The 21,059-nt window shown below is 44.2% G+C and overlaps 1 protein-coding gene across 2 annotated transcripts in view; it reads left to right on the forward strand.

Annotated features, from left to right (window-relative positions):
- Positions 1-669: 669 nt before the first annotated feature.
- Positions 670-21,059, forward strand: part of chd3 (chromodomain helicase DNA binding protein 3) — a 53,772-nt gene continuing 33,382 nt past the window's right edge. Inside the window, exons 1-18 of one of the 2 annotated variants that reach the window (XM_036146380.1) lie at positions 670-1,229; positions 5,483-5,604; positions 5,682-5,870; positions 6,284-6,411; positions 8,276-8,514; positions 8,645-8,778; positions 8,860-8,989; positions 10,606-10,781; positions 15,535-15,804; positions 16,174-16,377; positions 17,510-17,733; positions 17,819-17,950; positions 18,092-18,188; positions 19,610-19,801; positions 19,882-20,079; positions 20,179-20,316; positions 20,440-20,561; positions 20,655-20,828. In XM_036146380.1, the coding sequence (XP_036002273.1) occupies positions 1,055-1,229; positions 5,483-5,604; positions 5,682-5,870; positions 6,284-6,411; positions 8,276-8,514; positions 8,645-8,778; positions 8,860-8,989; positions 10,606-10,781; positions 15,535-15,804; positions 16,174-16,377; positions 17,510-17,733; positions 17,819-17,950; positions 18,092-18,188; positions 19,610-19,801; positions 19,882-20,079; positions 20,179-20,316; positions 20,440-20,561; positions 20,655-20,828 (3,044 nt within the window). In that variant the 5' untranslated portion in view covers positions 670-1,054. The remainder of the gene's footprint in view (positions 1,230-5,482; positions 5,605-5,681; positions 5,871-6,283; positions 6,412-8,275; positions 8,515-8,644; positions 8,779-8,859; positions 8,990-10,605; positions 10,782-15,534; positions 15,805-16,173; positions 16,378-17,509; positions 17,734-17,818; positions 17,951-18,091; positions 18,189-19,609; positions 19,802-19,881; positions 20,080-20,178; positions 20,317-20,439; positions 20,562-20,654; positions 20,829-21,059) is intronic. The other variant, XM_036146379.1, reaches the window with a different exon arrangement.

Consider the following 21,059-nt stretch of genomic DNA (forward strand, 5'->3'; position numbering starts at 1 on the left):
TGACTTTCACGCGCGCATTTGAGCGGCCCGCCACGCTCACGGCGGCCGCGGGTCAGAGTGAAGAAGACATCGCAGCTCAGCGAAACACTTCAATCCCCACCACAAGCAGTTAATTTTTAAGCAATACAATCTGATGTAAGTCTGGGCATGGCTGCGGCAGATTTTTTTTCTCCAACCCTCCCTCCCCCTTTCTCTCTCTCCCTCTCTCTCTCTTTCTCTCTCTCTCTGGATCCCTCCCCAGCACTCACTCTGACACGTGAGCGCGCACACGCACAAAGTGCTGCTCCAAAAAAAAAAACATTTTATTATATCCAGCGGTGGTAAGGATGGATTGGGGGGAGGGGGTGCTCAGGAGAATATATCTGATTTATTTGTGTCGGGCTCTGCAATGCAGACAGTGTGTGATCTTGGCAGTGACACTGACTGATCCGGATTCGTGACTGATCCGGACTTGGACGTGTGGGGGGAGAGAGAGAGAGAGAGAGAGAGAGAGAGAGAGAGAGAGAAAGGGAGAGAAAGAGAGGGAGAAAAATGGTGGGGTGGGGGGTTTAGACCGAGAAGAAACAAACAAGTAACAATGTAACTTACATGCAGTCTCATACGCACACACACACACACCCCTTTATTCTTGTAACAATGTGTACGTTTTTAAGGAGGGAGGGGGCGCGCGCAGAGGGAGAGAGAAGGAGAGAGAGAGATAGAGAAAAAGGGAGGGGGGCGCGTTCTGAAATAATATAGTCAGCCATTTTTTATGTAAGGGGATTTTTTTTTCTTATTGGGGGGGTTGTTAAAAAATAAATATAAGAGGGCGGCCATCTTTGTTGCTCTGCCTTAGTGTAAAATATTCCAAAACGCCCCCCCTACTTTTCTCCCGTGCCGATTTGAATATTAAATAAATAACACTCCATCCGCTGCAAGAATTAGAGCTTCGTTGTTTTTTTTTTACCCCCCGTTTTATTTCATTTTTTGTTTTGTTTTCTACGAAAAAAAACAAAAAACAAAAACAAACACTGAGCACAAGGACGGAGCCGCCAATGACAGCGAGGATATAATAATGTCCTCTCCTCTCCGCTCCTGCGAGGAAGACGAGGGCATGGTGGTTAATTCCGAGGGAGGAGATTTTGATGAAGAAGACGACGAGGAGGACGACGGAGAGCTGGACGGGAACGCAAGCGACATAAACTCGCCGGCGGCGCCTCGGGAAACTGCAACACCGCCAGCCGCGCCAGGTACGGTAGACTAGCTGCTAAAAAAAGGGGGGAAAAAAGAAGAAGAGGAAAGGGGGAGAGAGAGAGAGAGAGACTGGCGGACATTCGGGGTCGGGAACACGCTATAAAAAAAACCCGTAATAAATAATAAAACTCACTTTAGTAGCGGGAGGTTTTTTATTTACAGAAGTAACCCCGTTATCTGAGCTATCTCTATCCATGTCCTGTACAGTACGGGTAAGCTCGGGTGCGCGCGCACACACACACACACGCAACAAAAAAAAAAAAAACCGCAACACGAAATAGTTTGCAGCACCTAAATGTCAACGGGGTGCCATGTTTGCAGCTAAATATAAAGAAGGGACGACCACAACTCCTCTCCCGCTCGCTCCCTCCAACTTCCTCCTCCTCACCTCTTCACCTCCCTGCAAACTTTAACCAAACTCGCCGCAGCTTAAGCTCGCATGATGTTCCATCCTCCAGAAAGTTGCAGTCAAGTTGGCCACCACCGCCACAACCACATCTTTTTCTAATGACAGCAGCTCCCCCCTGACATGACAGCGGAGAGGGGGGGACACATGCAAATGAAGGCGTCGGGCTACCGGTGGGTAACACAAGGTCGCCCTTAAGGTGTAGGAAAGCTGCACGCTAGCGGAGGAGAGTTGAAAGAAAAAAAACGACACAAACATGGACTCCCTCGCCAGAGGCTATGTGTATTTGATACCCGAGGAGCTGGTTTCGCAGTGCAGCGCAGCCAAACGAGGAAGAAGCTGAGCCACTATATCCTCCTCTGACATACACAGGTTGAGATAAGGCTCCCCTTTTAATGGCCGCTCCGACTGACCCACTTTAATAAGGACGTTATTTAGACGTTATGAATGTAACGGTAGCCGGAGCTCGCGGCGAAGGCTGCCAGGCTGTGATTGACCGGCAGAGCGGGGATCCTTCTGGAAGTTTCTCCTCCTGACAGCCAACTTGCACTTTGCGCTGAACGTCAACTAACGGTCGCCTGGTCAGCCTCTAACGGCCGCGAAGGATAAACGCAACGGTTGCTTTAAATAAACCCTTAATATGGGGGTAATTGTTAGACTTTTTGGACGGACATGGGGTAATTGTTTGCTTTAAAAAGAAGAATAAATATGGCAGCTTTGGCTAGCCGAGACGGTCTCATGATTTCATGAATGAACATAACGGAGCAGTCCTCCATTGCTTTGTCTTTTCTCGCCGCTGAACCGTGCCAGACAGATAAATGAGTGTCCGTGTCGAGGACTTTAACCCCCTGACGACCTCTCTCAGCGGCCACAGCGGTCCCCCCTCCACCCCACACACACTCCACTCCATCACTACGTCTCCTTTGGGAATTACAGGAGTCGTTCCAGTTCACCGCACCGGTGGGCCTCTTTGAATCACCGAGCCCTGCGTGCGTGCAGCGGCCGCCCCCGGCGTTTCTTCGGCGGATCGCGCTGCTGCACGCTTAGGCGGGAAGCGCGGAGGAGGTGGAGGAGGTGGAGGTGGTGGAGGGTAGAATGTTGTTGCTGCTGCGCACCAACTAAGGCGGGCTGACAATAAAATCCGAAAGAAACGTAGCTTATCAAACAGCCCGTATTTTTTGGCTGCGCTTTAACGCTTTGCTGCTTCCTTTTTGTCAATTCAGCCTTTCTTGCCTGCTTTTAACCCGGGTCAGGAGGATGCGGGTTAAATTGTAAACTCTGTGGTAGAGTAGTCAAACATTGTCGCATGAGTAAAGTATTATTTAGGCCCCACTAAGTGTTATAATGAAAGTTTACTCCCCTAAAAAGTTTCATGGGTTCAGATTTTGGTCAGATTCTCATTTTACTATCAAATATCATGGATATAAGTAAAACAAACACCAAACTGTGCCTTGCAAAAAGTATTAGCAACTTTTTATACACTGACACGTTGATACATTCTATAGGATTAGATGTGACAGCTAACTAGCAGGGACCACGGCACAAAGATAAGAGATTAAAGGTTTACTGACTGAAGGGGCCCAAACTTAAATCAACATTAACTTCATACCAACAAGCATGTTTTGCAAAAATGCTTAAACAATGAATCACCTTTTGAAGCAAGCACAGCCCCAGGTCCTTTAAAAGCTGCGTCTCTGCCAGCCTTTGCTCATATAAAGACTTAATCTTTTTTTCCCCCCATGCTTCTCTGCAAACTAACCCAAGCTCAGTCAGTGTCTGTCAACCTTAGGCAGTCTCTCCGGAGGTCTTCTTTTGGATTTATGTCTAGACTGGGTTATTCTGACTCATGGACACCTTATAGGTCATTGTAGTCCTGGGAGGTGAACCTCAGCGCAGTTTCAAGTCTTTAACAGCCTCCAACAGTATCTCTCCCATCCCTGCAGAAGAAAAGCATCCCCACAACATGATGCTGCACCACCATGTCTCCCAGTGGCGTTATCCTACACCAGTGCTTTGCCTTTAGGCCAAAAGGTTCAGTATTGGTCTTATCTGTTTCTACTGTGTCTTCTGTAACCCCCAGTCGGTCGAGGAAGATTACCGTTCACACTGAGCCCGGTTCTGCTGGAGGTTTTTCCTTCTGGTTAAAGGGGAGTTTTCCTCTCCACTGTCGCTTCATGCTTGCTGAGTTTGAGGGATTGCTGCAAAGCCATGGACAATGCAGACGACTCTCCCTGTGGCTCTACGCTCTTTCAGGAGGAGTGAATGCTGCTTGTGAAGACTTCATGCAATCTACTGGGTTTCCTTAGATAGGAAACTTTTTGACCAATCTCTATGATTTAGTGTTGGGCTGATGCCATTTTTTGGCCCCGATACGATACCAGATACCTGGCTGTGCAGTATTTGCCCATACCATACCGATACCATCTGTCTGAAATTGATGTGTGTGTGTATATATGAAGAACTTTCTTTCTTTCTTTTTTATTTTATTTTGGAACATGATATGATTTAACAATGTTTACATTGAATGCTTCATAAACACGCATCATGTTTCAAAAAGGAGTAGGATGAAGCATAAGCCTATTAAGCCCTACCCCTCAGTTACATGTGTCATGGAGGTAAAGGAAAATATTTACAGTAAGACAAACCAACTTTTTATATATTACTCTTTTTTGTATTCATCAAAAATACTTTTCTTATATTCTTTTTTGAATTGCTGGATGCTTTTACATTGTTTAATGTTTACAGGCAAGCTGTTCCAGAGCTTCACTCCGCTAATTGATAAACTAAAACTTCTTTTCGTTGTTCGAACATACTTAGTTTTGAAATTTAATTTTCCTCTTAGATTATATTTTCCATCTCTATCAGAAAACACTTGTTGTATGCGTGCAGGAAGTAAGTTATTTCTTGCTTTATAAAGAATTTGAGCAGTTCTGAAACTGCATACTACTTAGGGTAGTAGAACTTTTATTGCCTACCTGGAATGGGTAACAGTAGTTGAATAAACTTTTGGCTCTCAAATGCTAAAATAGTGCAACTTTCATGAACTTATATAACATGTATAATACTAGTCGGGAGAGAGAAGGCTGCGTTCAAGTGACAAACATCAAAATGTTATCGGTGCCCTATTTGTTGGTACTCGCCAATACCTATACCACCATTTTAGTGCTCGATCGGGGCCCCATCCCATACTGGTATCGGTATCGGTGCAACACTAGTATAATTTGATTGAATTTGACTTTGTAAAGTGCGTAGAGATGACATGGATCATGAATTGACGCTACATCTATAAAATTGAATTGAATTCAAGTACTTGACCAGGGCACCTTGTTCCACACTCCTGTTGTCCTCTACAGGGCTAGTGGTAAACATTAAAGGGTTCTGATCATGAATAACGAGGTGATGTCTGATTTGCACTGGATTTTATCAAGAGTTTCAGATTTTGATTTGCACAAAAATGTTGAAAACCACGTATAGTTTCCCTGCCACCTCAAACCTAGACACTACTTTATGTTCAGCCAAATAGATCCCAATAAAATGCATTTAGTTTAGCAGTTATAACCTGAAAATACTTTTGCAAGGCGCTGTAAAGCTGATCACCAGGAACAGCTTTGCCACAGATCTGTCGGATCTCCGTGGGGCCGCGCTGTCGGACTAATTCAGCGAGTGTCCCTTGTTCAGATAAGGCCAAGGGTCACTGAGAGCTCTCTGGCTATATGGCTCTGCCCTTTGTTGGGAGTAATTATGTTTAGCAGGGATTAGCTGGTTTATTGGGAAGCGTTTTGACAAGATTATTCGGCTCGCTCTGATAACCCCTTGTTCCCTTTCACGCTCTCCTGAACCCAGAGGACGACCCAGAGATATCAGACAGGGAGGTCCCGTGCAAGAAGAAGGGCCGGCCCAAGAAGAAGAAGGACACAAAGAAGAAAGAGGGGAAGCCGGTCAAAACAAAGAAACGGAAGAAGATTGTAAGTTTAACAGGTTACCTGTGTGGATTTTGTGACTATTCGGCGACCTATTTGAGCTTTTTTTGTCTGCCGCTCAGGACAGCGATGTAGAGCGAAACTCGGACAGGGAAAGAGACTATGGGGAAAACTCGGACAGCCTGGCCAGCGACTATGGCTCAGGTGAGAAAAAGAAAAAGAAGAAACACAAAGAAAGGAAGGAGAAGAAAACCAAGAAAAAGAAAAAGGACGACGGGGACCGAGACAGTAGCCAGGAGGAAACAACAAAGGTAAAGATACTGATTAGCCTCTCTTGAAAAAAAAAAAAAGCCGAGGTATTTTTTTTATTGGGCTGCACAGTTTGGTAGCACCATTGTCTTGCAACAAGAAGGTCCTGGGTTCAAATCCCAGCCTGGGGTCTGTCTGCATGGAGTTTGCATGTTCTCCCTGTGCATGTGTGGGTTCTCTCCGGGTACTCTGGCTTCCTCCCACAGTCCAAAAACATGACTGTTAGGTTAATTGGTGTCTCCAAATTGCCCTTAGGTGTGTGTACCTGTGTGTCTCTGTGTCACCCTATCTGTCTAACCTCTTACCCATCGGCTGCTGGAGATAGGCCCCTATCCCTCCGCGCCCCTGCATGGATAAGCGGCTATAGACGATGGTTGGGTGATTTCTTTCCCTCTGACTGGTGGTGTCTTCTCAGCAACCGATAGAGCAGAAGACATCTGCCCAGCTGGCAAAGGAGTGGGGCCTGGAGGATGTTGACCATACCTTCACAGAGGACGACTACAGAGAGCTCACAAACTACAAAGCCTTCAGCCAGTTTATGAGGTATGGATTCTGTTCTCCCTGCCCAGGATTAAGTTTATGGTTGTAAGGCAGGGGGACATCAAGACCCGCTATAGAGTTTTGACTGAGTTATACTCGGTGTGCTTTCTTAGGGATGTCTGTTCAACAGTTAAAAAGCTTAAACCTCAACACCTCTCACTCCAACCTTTACAGTCTAGAAACGTTGTTTTGTAGTGACTCCCAAGGTTATACATACAATTGGAAATGTAATAATGTTCTAAAAGTGCTTGAAAACATTATACATTGCCTTCATAGCTTCATAATGCTTAGTTAATAGTATATTAAGGATGAGTTGCAGAGGTTTTCCAAAACTTCGATTGGATCTTTAGGGACTATTTTTGAACAAAGAAAGACTCAAAAAGTTGTAAGATACATTTAGGATGTACCTTTCAGACTTAACTTCTTAGCTTTTCTACACTTAATATGACAAAACTGTTTACAACCCCCCCCCCCCCCCAAAGCGTATTATGGGGTGGGAAGTGAAATAGCAACGTTGAGTTTATAGTCAGGAAATACTGCAAAGACTTGGAAATACACTCTGCAAATGTCACAAAGTGCTTAAAGGGGACCTTGGGGAGAGTGTAAAAAGTGTTTATTTCTTTAAAAACTTATTGTATCACTACAAATACCTTGTATTCTTTTCTTCGGAGGAGATGCTCGGAAAAAACAACTTAGTGGTAGAGGTGCTGTCGAAATGGACAAAAATAAAAATTACAAGAGAGTTGAAAATAAATCTTGATTTGTCGTAACTTTTGCAGCGCGACACAGCGAGCCACCGCAGGAAGTTAGAAAAGTAGCAGTTTTATTCTTTAATAGCCCGTTGGTTTAAAAATACAGCAGATTAATGTTGTTGTTAGTTCTACTACAAACTCAAGTGCCTTTTGCTAATTCTTTCATCTTTTACACACCGTGTGCAGGAGTTGGTATTAGCTCACCTGTAAAGGTGTAGCTCACCTGTTTCTCACGCTTTCCAACCTAACCCTCTGCCTGGCAGGGGGCAAATAAACATATGTGTGAAGGTCAATATATACTGTCCTTGACCCACCCTGCACCTGCTATCGGGTGATCTAATAAGGTAGATTAGAATTAGACATAGCAACCAACTCAAAATGACTGCGATACCAACATGGCTGGTCATAAGGATTTAAAACGACGTAAAACATTGTAAGCTAAGGAAATTGGAAAAACAACACCAAGGTGATACTCTTAAGGAACAGTTGAGGTGTTTTGTTATCGCTCTGTGTTTAATTACATGATCTGCTGTGAGACTGTACAGCGTTGTGTCCACCGGGCTGTTGCTTTACTCTAAACGCCCATTAAGGTTTTGAAGCACTTTACCAGAAATAACAGCTCTGGCCTGGCTACAAGCAGTGATATTAACATGTTTATTCTTACTACAGCTCACCCTGTGGGTAAATAAGGCTGAGCTTGTACTCTATTGGGCTTCTTGTTCTCGTGACGCTGTTAGTTTTGTGTCAGGCTCAAGTGACAGGCCTAGTTGGAAATACACACCGATAGTACCCAGTATTTCTTATCTTTCCTCTAATGTGTTCAAGGAGTTGGTTGCCTGTTAACATAGTGTTGGAGCTGCATCAGGTCAGGTTGTTGAATTTAAGAGGCAGCGATGCTGACAGGGTGTGACAAACAGCCCGGGCCTCAGGCTGTGTGGGTAACTCATACCTGGGTTGATGCTCACAACATGAATGAGCATAAAAATAACACGTTTATGTTGGAGACTGCTGTGGTATTTGGTTGCCTTGATTTCACTGAGCCAATACTGAGCTCGAAGCTTTGAGTTTCTGCATCTCGGTGACCGGGGGGTTCATCTCAACTGCCCCCCCCCCAGGCCCATGATAGCCAAGAAGAACCCGAAGATCCCCATGTCCAAGATGATGACCATCCTGGGGGCCAAGTGGCGGGAGTTCAGCTCCAACAACCCCTTCAAAGGCAACGCCGCCGCCGTCGCAGCCGCCGCAGCCGCCGCCGCCATCGCTGTTGCCGAGCAGGTCTCTGCAGCGACCGCCTCGCCCGAGCCCCCGCCTCAGCCGCCGCCCATCAGAAAGGCCAAGACGAAAGAGGGCAAAGGTCAGTGGTGGCTTTCGGTCTTCTGCAGCCCCTTTTTTCTCAGTGTTGTTTTTGCTGTGTTTTCATCAGAAGCAGGGAACTGAGTTGATCAGTGTATTTTTCAGTTTCCAGTTTTTAATTGTCTGTGCAGGTCCGGGATATAAAAAGCGCAGTAAAAGTCCTCGAGTGCCCGACAAGAAGAAAGCCGTCGCCAAGGCTAAAAAGATGGCCCCCATCCGTATTAAGCTACTACCTATAGCTGGGAAGAGGAAGAAGAGCTGCTCCGTGAGTACAATGTCGATACCGACGGAGATTTTCGCCTTCGTTTTATCGTTCCTCGAGCCCCTGCCCTCTTTCCTCCGTCAGAGCGACGACATGGACGAGGAGGAGTCTGAGCAGGAGGACTCCAGCGTCCACAGCTCCTCCGTCCGCTCCGACAGCTCGGGCCGAGTGAAGAAGAACAAGCGGGGACGGCCCGCCAAGAAGAAGAAGAAAGGTAAGAACGGCCACCGCATAAAGCAGGAGGAGCTCTGAAGGCGGTTATGCGTCTAAAAAGTTGATATTACAATTCGGATTCAATCATCTCAAGATGAATCTGTGCTTTTTGTTCGGTGGAGCTCATCTTTCTGTCTTTCTGCAAGTGAGAGAAATCTTTGGAGAGAGTTCAAACTAAAAGACGTTTCCAACAGGTCTCGTCCACGCTGTCTTACAAGACTAGTTAAGTGCATCCAGGCGTAGCGAGGCTTAGGATACCTTGCGGGCGTCAGTCACCCTGGCGCTCTTTTTGAGGTGATGCTGCCAGCTGCAGGAGGCAGGACACAAGCAGCATTTATGTAAAGCAGCGGGCTGCAGGCTGGCCACACGTTGCATTTATTGCATCTGTTTGCTCAAGTCCATGTATCAAAATATTACAAATATTTCAGTAGTAGCGGTGTTATACATACTCTGACTCTATTAGCCCCTCATGCTAATGTTTCACATAATTTTTTGCTTTTCTGTTTCAAATGCATCAATTAAAATACAACATATTATGGTTTTTATTTTTTTTTTATTTTTGTGTGAATATCTTGAAGCTGTTGAACTGGTGTCCTGCTTTAAGGTTATCGCAGCGTGGAAATCTCACACAGGCTCACCAGGATGAGACAGGCTATTGGTCTGTTTAGACCTGCGATTAACGGGCGCTCCGGCTCATCGGGGTGTAAAAAGCTGTCCATCTTTTCTTTTTTTAGAAATTTGTAGTAACGAAGAAGTTACATGTCCTTCAGTGTGTCCCAGTCTGGACTGCGTTCAGACTGCCAAGTTGTCCCCGGGCCCTGTCTGAAAAGTAAACGTGCCTCGATGCGTCCTGAGTTCCCTCACGCCTGGATTTACCTCGCATTTCTTTGGACACCTTCGTCCTCGTTATCTTTGCTTGCATCAATAAACTTTTTTGTGGCTGTACTGTTGAATGGCTGATGGCGGCCATTAGAAAAACAGAGCGATCTGTCTTTTTCTTTTGCAGAATGCCATTTATTTAATTTATTGTCATTGCGGCAATTTAGTCATTCAGGTGTTTGTCTAAAATCCAATATATTGCAGCTAGAAGACAGAAATGTAGTTTTACCCATTCTACCAAGTTCTAAATAATTTCTAGCTGTCAAAACAGGGTAATATTCATTGACCTGGGTGGATGGCTACTTTGTCCGGCCGTCTGCCAACATTTTTCTGTGTTTTCTTTTTCTAATTGCCTGCATATTTGTGGGCCGTTCCCCGAGTGCTTTTTCCAAATGTCTCCGTCAGACAGAGCGCTGTTGTTCTAGCCTTTGGTCGACGTTTAATCTCCATTAAATCCTTGCTTGTGTTGGATGTCCCATTTATAGACGTTGATAAGAGTTTTTCGGGACGTGTTCGTCATGCCTCGAGTTTCAAAAAGACCATTTCGGAGGAATCGGAACATTTAAAAAAACGAGATCCACATAATAACATGACTAGGTAAAGACTGTGTGTAGACTCGGCGTATGATTTTTACAGGATAATATCATCATCGTTGCTTTCCAGACCGCAACATTTTTCATCTACGTGTAAATGAATTAAATCAATGTGTATTCACCCGGTTCATGGCTCTGTTTCCAGTCGCCGGTGAGGAGGAAGGCGACGGCTACGAGACGGATCACCAGGACTACTGTGAGGTGTGTCAGCAGGGCGGTGAGATCATCCTGTGTGACACCTGTCCTCGAGCGTACCACCTGGTGTGTCTCGAACCCGAACTGGACAAGGCTCCCGAGGGCAAGTGGAGCTGCCCGCATTGTGTGAGTACAACGAGCTGAGAGGACCGTCGGCTCTTGTTCACCATTCATGGTTCTGCTTTTAATGTAGTTCAGAGGGCAAATCAGAGGGAAATTAGCCATTAGTCCATTTGAATGACACTCTTCAGAAAACCAGTGGGAAACTGCTGCGTAAATGCTCATTATATATATATATATATATATATATATATATATATATATATATATATATATATATATATATATATGCTCCTGGCTTTCCCATTTAGCAAAGTGGCTAAAAGTAATAGGCGTCTATGTCGCCTCATATTTATACACTGCAAAAAGAGAACTGAAAATAAGTAAACTTGTCTTGAAATTAATGTATTTGCCCTTGATTTGAGCAGGTAAATAAGATTATTTGCCAATGGAATGAGTATTTTTACCCCTAAAATGAGATAATTAGATATCCTGCACTTGAAATAAGACCATGGAGATGAATTGTTCCTGTTATAAGTGCAAAAATCTTATTCCATTGGCATTTAGTCTTATTTACCTGCTTAAACCAAGAAAAAATACTTTAATTTCAAGAAAATTTCTCTAATTTTTAGTTCTATTTTTGCAGTGTACCCCAGGGAAACCACAAAAGTAGAAGATTTTAAAACATCGTTTAGTTGCATATTTAAAAAAAATAATGTATCAGATTCCAAAAAGAATGACAGAGAGCAATTTAAAAAAACAAACAAGAAAAAAATGTGGGATTTATTTTTCCAAAAATATAAACATATTTGACTGAAAGGTTGAATTTTTCAATGTGTGATTGCAATGCTGCAATTAAAGTTACGTCTCTTCAGCAGACATGTCCTGCATGTGCAGCACGCCGTGGAACGTGTGGCTCTCAGGCCGACCTGTGGTCTGAATTATCACCTTTCATGGCCAGTTTTTTGCATGTTATTTCACCAAGTAACATTAAAAAAAGGTGAAACAGAGCGAAAAAGAGGAGAAGGGGTAAATAACAGTATTCTCTCATGGGTATAATTTATTTATTTTAGTTTAAGATCCCCATTAGTCTCTACCACAGTAAGGAGTATTCTTCCTGGGGTCCATCCTCATTATAAAAACATTAGCGAGTACAAAAACAAACACTTCATCACATCCATTTACAGACGTACATCACGTTTAACAACTAGGAGTAGCATCCAATAAAGCATTATAAAAACATTACAGAATACGGAAAGACAAACAGCTCATCACATCCTAACAACAGGCTTACATCCCATTTATTAACTAAGAATAATGCTAAAAAAAACAACAACACAACAAGTAAATAGTTTAAGCCTACGCTGGGATTATTTCCTTATAAACTATCGACTTCTTAAGATTTGTTTTAAAAGTAACGTGATTAGTTCTCGGACTAATGTCATGCAGTAAACTATTGGCAAGACTATTTGCCAGTGGAATGAGTGTTTTTACCCCTAAAATAAGATAATTTTATATTTAGCACTTGAAATAAGATGACGGAGATGAACTGTTCTTATTTTAAGTGCAAAACTCTTAATCCAATGGCAAATAGTCTTATTTAGCTGCTTAAATCAAGGAAAAATGCACTAATTTCAAGAAAATTTTACTTAATTTTAGTTTCCTTTTTGCAGTGAAGAGACTGCGGTACAAGGTACAACGAGTATTGCGACTGATCAGTGACGCGTTTCTACATTATTAATGGGGGTTGTCCATGATTTGGCTTTCATCCAAATCGACCCCCAAAAGTTTAATTTCCTTTACTTGTTCCATTGATTGTTTAGGCAACGAGAGAATCAGCTGTGGTTTCTCTTATAGTCCGTTTAGATCCCAATAGCACGCATTTACTTTTTAACACATTTAGCTTCAACCTGTTTTCCACCACCCACTCATAAGTGGGCATTAGATGCTGTTGTAGTAGATAATTGACCTCATCCTCACTAGAGACATATATACCGTAGTCTCATCATCTGCATAAATAGTGATAGAAGCCTTACTTAAAACAAATGGCATAGTCCCTGTTACCTCCTCCCAGAAAGGTCTGAGTTTAGCACAATGCCACATGCTGTGGGACCATTGTCCCTTTATCCTGACCGCGTTTTGTATTCATATCTGTTATATCTGTTCTATTTTACTGGTGTGATGCAAGTCCTCATGAGCCAGTTATGCCACACGAGTCTAAGTGGGGTTTCAAATGATGGTTCTCAGTTCCAGTGCTCCTGCCATATATTTCTTCTTAGCTTCTGGTTTCACACCCTTTGATTGGAAATTGAGTTTTCTGTCGAGTTAGACGGTAACAAATTTGACTCTGATTTAGTCTGCATTTAATTAGACTGTTTTTGGAAATAGTTTCCTCTAAGTTAGCTTTTTGAGGTTTGGTTAGAGTTTTACTCTGACTGGTTCTAAGGAAGCTTCTAGACTGAATGAACTTGAAAGTATGTTTTTTATTCATATTGTGTTTTTTTTTTTTTTTGGTGGATCATTTCCTTAAACTACATTGGGTTTTCCAAATAAGGCAGAAATACATGAACCATTTGCAACTCCTTTCAGGACCATTGTTGAATAGACAGGGTCTCACATCCCAGAGATACCAGGACAGCTGTTAGGGCGCTCTGACATGTTTGTGTTCCCTAAACTGGATATATATTTTACATATAATATAATCATATTTTTAACATTAGGGATTTGTAGTGGCCTGCCCAGGGTGGATCCCGCCTCTCGCCCATTGACCTCAGGAGATGGGGACCAGCCCCTCTGCAGTCCTGCACAGATAAGCGGGTACAGAAAACGGATAGATGGATGGGATTTGTAGTTTGTTTTACAAGATTAGACAAGTTATCTGAGTAAAGATATTGTGGCAGTAGCAAGTTTAGACCCTCTGACTCCATCACCTTCCAACAGGGGGGGGGCTCAAAATAAAACTTCATTGTTCTTAATCATACCAACCAATAATGCCAAATTATAGTTGGACATTTAGCACCCCCCTCTGGCCAATCTAACCTAAGCTCGACCATTTTTCTAAATAAATCCTATTAATAGTTTTTTAACCTTTGTGAAAGAATCCTCAGGTGGGGACAATGGTACATTCTGAAACAAATCTATTACACCGTTATATCATATTATTGAGCATGCTATTTTTTCTGTAGGGGTAATAATATCCACCTATCATCATTCAATAAGGTCTCAAAGTTAGATCTAATAATCAGATTCAATATCGGCCTTATTCCTATACCTAGGTACATACCATGATCCACCACCCTAAAACACAGAACCTCTGGGTCCTCGATTGGCTTCTCCTTTAGGATCAGAATGAAGACTAAGTTCTACATCCAGCAGCTTTAAGCTGCTTGTCCAGGGATGAAAAGTCATTTTCACCATCTGATGCCACCGGGTAAAGTCTAGGAGGGCAGCAGCAGGTTTATGCAGTGGTTTTAGTCTCGTTGCCCTTTAGGCAGCAAATATTTCCCTGTAGTTCTCTATATGTGGGCAAGCAGAAATCAAATAGTAAATGTTGTTTTTAACCAAGGCAATGTTATAGGCTAGAATTTGGTGAAAGATACAGGTTTGTGGTTTTCTGCGTGCCTAAATATTTCCACTCGTAAAAGGATCCCAGCTTATTAGCGTCAAAATGGGCTTTGTGGTCCGATCCGTGCTGTCGAACCTCCATTCAGTGTTTTTTCCAGCCTGGAGCTCAGGTACTTTAATATCCTCAGTATTGCAGAAATGCCCTGTAGATGGCAGCAATGCTGTAATGCTGTTTCTTTCCATTCACAAATCAATACCTTTGCTAACGGTGTGACTTCCTCATTGCGTTCTGCATTAGACAATGTAGCTTCCTTGATAAAGAAGGTGATTATTCACAGGAAGCTGGCTCCCTGGTATAATTCAGAGCTGCGTTCCTTGAAGCACAATGTTAGGAAATTGGAGAGAAAATGGCGCTCTACACACCAAGAGGAATCCTACTTAATCTGGAGGGACAGTCTATTGTTGTATAATAAGACCCTTCGCAGAGTTAGAGCAGCATATTTTTCATCATTAATTGAAGAGAATAAGAATAATCCTAGATTTCTTCTCCAGGAGTGAATGCTGCTTGTCGGGACTTTGATGCAATCAACTGGTTCCCTTATATAGGAACATTTTTGACCAATCTGTATAATATGATTGAACTTGACTTTGTAAAGTGCCTTGAGATGACATGTTTCATGAAGTGGCGCTATATAAATTAAAATTGAATTATATTGAATAGAAGCCGATGAAACACGCACCTTTGTATATTGTATGTTGTGGCGGCGTTTTTCCCCGCTTGTGAATCACAGACGGGCAGTTTAGGTTTTTTTTTATAGACAGAAAAACGATTTAAAACAGTTTGTATTACAAACACGACAAGTTGTCTGACAACACAGAGCTGGATTCGTCTGCATGAGGGAGAGTTGCACTCTGAGACACAGGGCCGTGAAGATGCGTTGCAGGAAGCAGGTAGGCCCTTTTCTATATGCTGAGCATCCAGGATGCTTTTGACATGGAGCATTGATCTATTTTCCATGAGCTCCTTGAGCCAGAGACACCTCCAGTAGAGGTCTCCTGAGTCCAACTCTCTGACATCCGGTGTCCCAGTAGCCACATTCACACACGAGGAGAACAAAGCAGCTCCGCTGTGTGCACTTGTCTCCAGGGTCCGGACCCTTCAGCGCTCTTGGTCTCAGGTTCCTACTATCGCCGCTGCCAAGTTCAAGTAAAGAGACACAAATCCTTCCCGTCGTCTTTTCTGTTGTCCGCGCAGGAAAAAGAGGGAATCCAGTGGGAGGCGAAGGATGAGGACTTTGAGGACTTCGAGGAGGACAGCGAGGACAGAGTGATATCAGAGGTCAGCATGGGGGTCCCCACGGGCGCGGAGGAAGAGGAGGACGACCACATGGAGTTCTGCCGGGTGTGTAAGGACGGTGGCGAGCTGTTGTGCTGCGACACGTGCACGTCCTCCTACCACATTCACTGTCTGAACCCTCCGCTGCCCGAGATCCCCAACGGGGAGTGGCTTTGTCCACGATGCACGGTCAGTTCGCCTGGCACGAAAACGCACAACGTACACCTGTCACTGCCAAAAGGGAGCTCAAAGTAGGGCAAACGTTCTCGAAATGAGCCTGTTTGTCCTCGATTTCCGCAAGCGTGTATAAATGATCTGCAGAATAAGATTTATTGCACTTCAAATAGAAACAACTCATCTCCATCATCTTATTTTAGGAGCCAAAATACTGATTCCATTGGCAGATATTCTTATTTACCTGCTCAGATCAGGGACAAATACGCTCATTTCAAGAAAACGTTGCTTACTCTCAGTTCCCGTTTTGCAGCTGTAGCTCTATTAGCGCCACAAATCTGAGGTCTGGTTCGATTTTTTTTGCACGTGCTCCCTTTGCTGCAGTGCCCGCCAATCAAAGGCAGGGTCCAGAAGATCCTCCACTGGAAATGGGGCGAACCTCCTCCTCCCATTCCTGTCCCGCCGCCTCCGGACGCCCCTCCTGACGCCCCGCCGCCGCCGCCCATGAAGGGCCGAGCAGAGAGGGAGTTTTTCGTGAAGCTGACCAACCAGTCGTACTGGCACTGCACCTGGATCACCGAGCTGCAGGTGAGAACAGGTGGTGACTCTGTGTTTGGAGTTTCAACTGTCTTTAGTCTAGAAAATGCATAATATGACAGAGAATAACACCCAAACCCCACAGGTGACTGAGTTAGCCTCCCACCAACATAGTCACGCAGTGTTTTGCAAAGGCGCCGGTGCTTTTTCTGGTTTTATTCAAACTATTGCATGGACACGGCTCAAGATGAGACAGATTGGATGAGGAGTTTTGCCTCCGAATCTCAATTATCTTAATTAGATCTAGGTTTGGACTCTAACATTTACGTGTCATTTAAACTAAACCAGAGGTGTCAGACAGCAGTCCTGTAACCCGTCCAATGCGGCTGAAATGCCTCCTCAGCAGTTTGATTACGCAGAGTCCTGCTGATGGCCAAATTGAACCAGAGACATATCTAAAAGTTAGAGGACATTGGCCCATGCTGGCTGGGAGTTTTGCACCCTTGATCTAAACTATTTAATTATAGCAGGACAGCATCTTCCTGCAGGTTCAGGAAGGCGACCCTCTGCTCCTGTGCAGAGTCTTTCTGCAGCCTCTACCATCTACTCGCATCAGCCTCCATGTCCCAACATCCATTATGTAAATAGATGTTGCATTGGGAATATTGCGCGGTGTTGGATTTTCCACCTTTTTTTGGTCCTTATCACCAGAGCATCCTCCTCTACACGTCTGGCTCACTTCTCGCCAGTCGTCCGTTAGGGTTAGATTTGTGGACTAATAGTTGTTTCTCTCACTTGAACCGTTGATCTCTGCAGCTACATGCGACTCCCATGTTTTAGTAATTAATTTTTTTATTCCAGGTCATAGATTGAGCAGATTTGCTCTATTTGCTAAACAGCTCGACTTCAGAGGGCAGCGGGTTGCACTACATAGGTTCTCAGTTGTTGAATAAATGCTCAATGCACTTTTCAGATATTTATTTGTATAAATTGGGAATAAATCATTGAATTTGTGGTTGAAAGGGGTATTTCTACTTTAGCAATATGGCCTATGAAAGAGTCACTGCATGTCAATGGAAAATCAGAAACCTTAAATATTAATCAAGATGACTTTAAAGCAAATACTAAATCTGGCTTCTTCTTCTTCTTATTATTATTATTCTCATGAACTTTCACCGTTCAGCTGGAGATCTTCCACTCAGTGATGTACAGAAACTACCAGAGGAAGACGGACATGGACGAGCCCCCCAGCCTGGACTACGGCTCGGGGGCGGAGGACGAGAACGGGGTGGGGAAGAGCGAGAAGAGACGGGCCAAAGATCCCCAGTACGCCCTGCTGGAGGAAAAATACTACAAGTACGGCATCAAGCCCGAGTGGATGATGATCCACCGCATCATAAACCACAGGTACGGACGACTGCGCCTCTGAGAGTGTGTGTGAGGCAAGCTGCGTGAGGCGCCGCTCACTGTCCCGCACGTGTCCCCCTGCCAGCGTGGATAAAAAGGGCGTCTACCACTACCTGGTAAAGTGGAAAGACCTGACCTACGACCAGTGCACCTGGGAGAGAGACGACATGGATATACCTGAATTTGAGCCCCACAAGGCCAACTACTGGAGGCACAGGTAGGATTCACGCTGGACACACACACGAGCTGATTTGAAACAGGAGATTAGCAAACATGTTAACCCTAATGGGCAGGAGTTTTATCAGAAATAGGTCTTTTCTCTCACAAAGTCCCGGATACCTCCGCTGTCATTTAACAGGGACAACATCATGAAGGAGGACCCCGACAAGCCCAGGAAGATGACGAGCAAGGAGGGAGACGGTGAAGAGGAGTCTCCTCCCTCCCCACTCACAGATGTAGGTGAATGGTGGCTGCGCTTTTCCTAAAAGATGGCTGCTTTCCTGAGCGATGAGGAGTTTTTGGTTTTTAAGTTGAAACTCACTCCAAAAACAGACCTTAAAATAAGTAAAATGTTCTTAAAATTTGAGTTTTTGTCCTTGAATGGAGCAGGTAAATGATATTATCTGCCAATGGATTGAGTATTTTGAACCCTAAAATAAGATAAATAGACATCCTGCACTTGAAATAAGACGATTTGGAGATGAGTTGTTCCTATTTTAAGTGCAAAAATCTCATTCCGTTGGCAGATCATCTTATTTACCTGCTCAAACCAAGGACAGATACACTCATTTTAAGAAAATTGTGCTTATTTTTACTTCAGTTTTTGCAGTGTTCTAACCTGATATTTTTCTGCACAGTTTGTGTCAGTCTCATTTTTTTCCCTTTATGCCCTTCCTAACTTCCTTCCTTACCCCGTTTTCCACAAGTCTCATCCGTCCATCTATAGATTGGATGAAAACGAGCCTCTCATAAGAAGATAATGATGACATTCACAGGGTTCCCACGGGTCCATGAAATCCTTGAAAGTTTGTGAATCTGAAAAAAATAAATTCAAGGCCCTTGAAAGTTCTTGAGAACAGCCAAAAAAACACCTTGTCCTTGAATTTTTTTGTGGGGTTGAAAGTTCACACGGATGACAACTCATGTGTCATTATTTTACTACCACACGATCTTTTTAAATTATGTTGATTCCGCAGACTTTTAATTTGCAAAAGTACGTTCGCTCTTCTTCGTTAGTTGGTAGGCTACGGTTTAGGCCTACGTGCGTCCAATAGGTGACATTCATGCAGTGTTGCCAACTCAGCGACTTTGTCGCTATATTTAGAGACTTTTCAGAGTCAAAAACTAGCTTAATCAAAGATGAAAGTAAGTGAAACAAATTGATATAATTCTGAACATCTCAATGCTGCACTTTTTTCCATAAAATTCTATGAAACGGTAGGCTAATGTACATCTTATATGTATTGTAGTATGGCATAGCCATGTACTGTGGATATAAATGTAGGCTATGAATATTATCAATATCAATGTAGGCTATAAATTAAGTCCACTTTCTTGCATTGCTTCTGACCTAACAACTGCTATGCTGTTTAGTCTTTTATTGAATTTGCATTGTATTAAAATATGATAACCTATTCAGTGGTCACAGTAGGTAAATGCTGCCACGTGTGGTCCTTGAATTTGAGGAAATTGGTCCTGGAAAGTCCTTGAAAGGTCCTTGAATTTGATGTTCACCAAGGTGTGGGAACCCTGCATTCAGTGGAGCTCTGACTCATTGAGGCCTTTAAGAGACTTCAAAAGTTTAAAAAGTAATGGCGTCTCATCGTAGAGCCCGGTTAAATAGACTCACGGTCTGATTCGCTGTCGTTCGCTCCAGCCGACCATAAAGTACGAGGAGCAGCCCGACTTCGTCACGGCGACGGGCGGCACCTTGCATCTCTACCAGCTGGAGGGCCTCAACTGGCTTCGCTTCTCCTGGGCTCAGGGCACCGACACCATCCTGGCGGATGAAATGGGCCTGGGCAAAACCATCCAGACCATCGTCTTTCTCTACTCGCTGTTCAAAGAGGTACCGTGACGCCTTTCTGATTTGTCCCCGTCACGGATTCTGTAGGCGCTCCCGACGCCATCCTGTGTTTTTTTCCTCAGGGCCACACTAAGGGCCCTTTCCTGGTGAGCGCGCCCCTCTCCACCATCATAAACTGGGAGAGGGAGTTTGAGATGTGGGCGCCGGATTTCTACGTGGTGACGTACACGGGAGACAAAGACAGCCGAGCGATCATCAGAGAGAACGAGTTCACGTTCGACGAGTCCGTCAAAGGAGGGAAGAAGGCCTTCAAACTCAGGGTGAGAAGGTGCTTTAAAATGACGGCGGCCATTTTTTTCTCCCCCCCCCCCCCAGAACACAGTCCGTTTATTCTCCTCCTGTCGTTTCCCGTCCTGCAGCGCGAGGCTCCGATTAAATTTCACGTCCTCCTGACCTCCTACGAGTTGGTGACCATCGATCAGACGGCGCTCAAGTCCATCGACTGGGCGTGCCTGGTGGTGGACGAGGCTCACCGCCTTAAGAACAACCAGTCCAAGGTAGCACCGCTCCGTTTGTCTCTGTCTAACAAACCAGATGTGTGACAGAAAAGAAAAGAGGCTGACTTTGTCTGTTTCTTTAACTGTGGAGCTCAGTTATTTCTTTTTATGGTGTATTTTTAGTTCTTCAGGCGCCTAAACGACTACAAAATCGACTACAAGCTGCTGCTGACGGGGACTCCTCTACAGAACAACCTGGAGGAGCTGTTTCACCTGCTCAACTTCCTCACGCCCAATCGCTTTAAGTACGACTTCCTTTTAATAAACAGATGCCTTCCCAACACAGCTGTTGGTAAAAATAAGACATGTTGTCACGTTGAGCCTTTGTCTCTCTGCAGCAACCTGGAGGGCTTCCTGGAAGAGTTCGCCGACATCTCCAAAGAGGACCAGATCAAGAAGCTCCACGACCTCCTGGGGCCTCACATGCTGCGGAGGCTCAAGGCCGACGTCTTCAAGAACATGCCGGCCAAGACTGAGCTGATAGTCAGGGTGGAGCTCAGCCCCATGCAGAAGTACGCTGCAGACTAATAAGCGCTGTAGCCATTCAAATACCAGACACCCCCGCAAAAAAACTAAACAAAGCCCTTTTTTATATGTCCAACACTATTGTTAAAAGGTTACATGTGTTGTACAGCACTGTCACATCAGCTAATTCAGTTTTTAACATTTATAGACCTTTTTGTGTGTGTTTTTTAATTATGGCGTTGTTCAGTTCTTTTTTTATTTTACATGAAATTTAGGCT

Source organism: Fundulus heteroclitus, chromosome 14, assembly GCF_011125445.2.
Source record: "Fundulus heteroclitus isolate FHET01 chromosome 14, MU-UCD_Fhet_4.1, whole genome shotgun sequence".
In the NCBI taxonomy this organism is placed as follows: Eukaryota; Metazoa; Chordata; class Actinopteri; order Cyprinodontiformes; family Fundulidae; genus Fundulus; species Fundulus heteroclitus.